The sequence below is a fragment of the Belonocnema kinseyi genome, chromosome 7, assembly GCF_010883055.1.
Source record: "Belonocnema kinseyi isolate 2016_QV_RU_SX_M_011 chromosome 7, B_treatae_v1, whole genome shotgun sequence".
Taxonomy (NCBI): Eukaryota; Metazoa; Arthropoda; class Insecta; order Hymenoptera; family Cynipidae; genus Belonocnema; species Belonocnema kinseyi.
Window position 1 is genome coordinate 110,748,312 of NC_046663.1, and position 3,077 is coordinate 110,751,388.

A 3,077-nucleotide genomic window follows, 5' to 3' on the forward strand; every position below is an offset into this window, starting at 1 on the left:
GTTGAGCCAGATGTCCAATGTCGATCTTGTCGAAAGGGACATGTGGCTCAACGAGTTGCACCTGTGTGCGTGAGAATCCATATATACGTAAGGTGTGAAAGGTTAGATGCTGTTTCCCGAAATGGCCTGCAGAGTCGACACAGTACACTATTAGTGTTGCCTAATAATGAACTCCCTCTCAGTTTCTCTCTGCTACTACCGATCCCAGTCGAAGAGGTCGGATCTACTCAGTTTTGACCCAGAACTGTCAAAACCCTTTACCTCATTTGAGCCGCTGGGAACCCTTAAAGTCGAGACCCTTTTTTCTATTCGAAACTTCACGCTAAAATTGAGAATAATAAAATAAAATAATTAATGTTGAGTTTTCGTTACTTTAATATTGTTAAATAAAATATTTAATGTAATTGTAATTTCATACACTCACAATTTAAATTCCCTAAAAATTATGTTGTTTATAAGTAATTCAAAATTTAATAATTAAATGGGTCTAAATAAGTGATTAAATTATTATATCTAACAGATATACAAAAAATAAATAAATTACAATTTTTACAGTTTGTTAATACCAATGTAAAGAATTTTCCCCTTCAGTTGCGATAGCGTTTTTCAAAACTTTTATATTAAAATTAAAAATTACTTTTGATTTTAAAAGTTTTTTTTCGAATAATTCAATTTTTAAGGTTTTTAATTTTTAAATATTACATTTTGAACGGTAAAACGACGAAAAATTAATTTTTGTATTTTAGACAAATTTGTGGAATCAATTTTAATTTTTTCTAAATGTGATAAAAGTTTAAGATTTTGCAATTGAAGTAGCATTGACTTTGAAACATTCAATTTAGTATAACGTAGCATCAAATAGAGATTTTTTTAATTAAAACGCTAATGCAAATTCAATACCTTTGGATTTGAAGTGATCAATTTTTAAAGTTTTTAATTTTTTCTATTTTCAAAATTTTATTCTGAAATAATTTTATTTACAGATTCTCTATTTGAAAACAACTGAAATTTTGACAGCTTTGAATTTATTTTTGACCATTTATTTTTAATATTCTTAGTATTATTTTAATTATTCAGTTTTCTTAATGTCGAAAACATTGATTTGTGAACAATTATCGGCAATTGCTTAGTTCAAATACTTTAAATAAAATACTTTGTATTTCAAGGTTTGTCAAGTTATACTAGAAAAAAGGGTTCTCCGAGCCCTTCCAACTAGGAGTTGTATTCGTGGGGTCATAAATTTCCTCAGAGTTTTCTGTCGAAAAAAAACTGATGGATCTTGAAAAAGGCCGAGCGATCCTGGGTCACGCTGCACCTGTGGATTATGGAGACCTCTGCCTTATCATTTCAGAAAAAAAAATAGGCCTCAACGTTTATTTAGTCTATATATTACTTTCAAATTTTACTTCATTTGTGCAAATACAATCTGCAAATTCATAGGATTTTATGCTTGAAAAAACATTCAACGTATTAAATTTTTATTATCTTATGTATTTTTGAGTACGTAAAGCATTTGAACTATCCAGTTTTCGTAGTTTAGAATACAAAATATTACAAATTGAAATTCTTTACATGAGCTTGTATTATTGAATAAATAAATTTGTTAATATTTGAGTGTTTAATGATACTTATGATGTATACAAATTGTTGAATTATTTGCAGGTCCGGTCTGATTCGAGTGAGAGAGTTCACAATGGCTGAAATCGAGCACTTCTGTGACCCCGATGACAAGAGTCACCAAAAATTCGACTACGTCAAAGACACCCCGATGCTTTTGTACTCCGCCTGCAATCAAATGGACGGCAAAGCTGCCGAAACTCTAAAAATAGGAGACGCAATTGCTAGTGGACTCGTAGCAAATGAAACTTTGGGCTATTTCATGGCGAGAATTCAGCTCTTTCTCCTGAAAGTAGGCGTTGACCCTCGCAAACTTCGCTTCCGTCAACACATGGGCAACGAAATGGCTCATTATGCTTGCGATTGTTGGGACGCAGAGTGCCTCACATCCTATGGTTGGATAGAATGTGTAGGTTGTGCTGACAGGTCTGCCTACGATCTCACCCAACACTCAAAGGCTTCTGGAGTAAAGTTGGTAGCAGAAAAGAAGTTGTTGGAACCAAAGTTAGTTAATGTGGTCGAAGCAGCTCCGAATAGAGGCCTGATCGGCAAGACATTTAAAAAGGACGCTAAGGAAATTTTAGCTGCGTTGGCTGCGTTGACAGAAGTTGATATTGATTCCATGGAAGCTAAATTTAAATCTAAAGGGTCGTTTGATTTGAAATTGCCCGATGGATCGGCGTGTGAACTTAAAGAGGAAATGGTGACCGTAAAACGATATCAAAAAACCGTTCACGTAGAGGAAATAACACCATCTGTGATTGAACCATCTTTCGGCGTGGGTCGCGTCATGTATGCGATTTTCGAGCACAATTTCCAGATGAGGGAGGGCGACGAGCAGAGAAATTACTTTAGTCTCGCGCCTGTTGTCGCTCCTCTTAAATGTTCCGTACTGCCGCTTGGAAACAATCCAGAGTTTGCCCCTTTTATTCAGAAATTATGTGAGTTTTCAATTGAAGAGAACAGTAATTGAATCCGTAAGTGCAGAAAGTGAACTACTGACATTTTTGGCCAAAATTCATTAATAATTTATTCATATAGATTTGAGTACGCTTTATTTAATGGGTGCACTAAGAAAATGATGCGAAAAAAAGTAGTTCCCTTTCTGCACTTAGCGATTTAACTGAAGCCGTTTGTCAAAAAGAAGCCTAAGTAGAGTTTTGATGAAAATGGAACTAAATACGCTGAATTCTGCATTAAAAAAGTATATTAATAATCTCTACATAATCTTAAAATTAATTCCAAAGTATGATAATTCTCGAAAAGGAATCTGAGTAATTTTGAAAATTTACGATGAGATTAGAGGTTAAAGTATAACTTACCACGTGAACGGAAAGTGATTTTATAAAATAAAATAATATGAAGGACCGGTATTTCAATAAAACAGACTCGGTCGGAATAATAAAGTTTATTAAAGAAAAACGTAATCTTCGGGCTACATGGATGTGTTCATCGCACGA

General features: G+C 33.7%; 1 protein-coding gene across 1 annotated transcript in view; it reads left to right on the plus strand.

Moving 5' to 3' along the window:
- Positions 1-3,077, plus strand: part of LOC117177360 (glycine--tRNA ligase) — a 20,094-nt gene that overhangs the window by 10,478 nt on the left and 6,539 nt on the right. Inside the window, exon 3 of the mRNA XM_033367993.1 lies at positions 1,663-2,558. Within this exon, the coding sequence (XP_033223884.1) occupies positions 1,663-2,558 (896 nt within the window). The remainder of the gene's footprint in view (positions 1-1,662; positions 2,559-3,077) is intronic.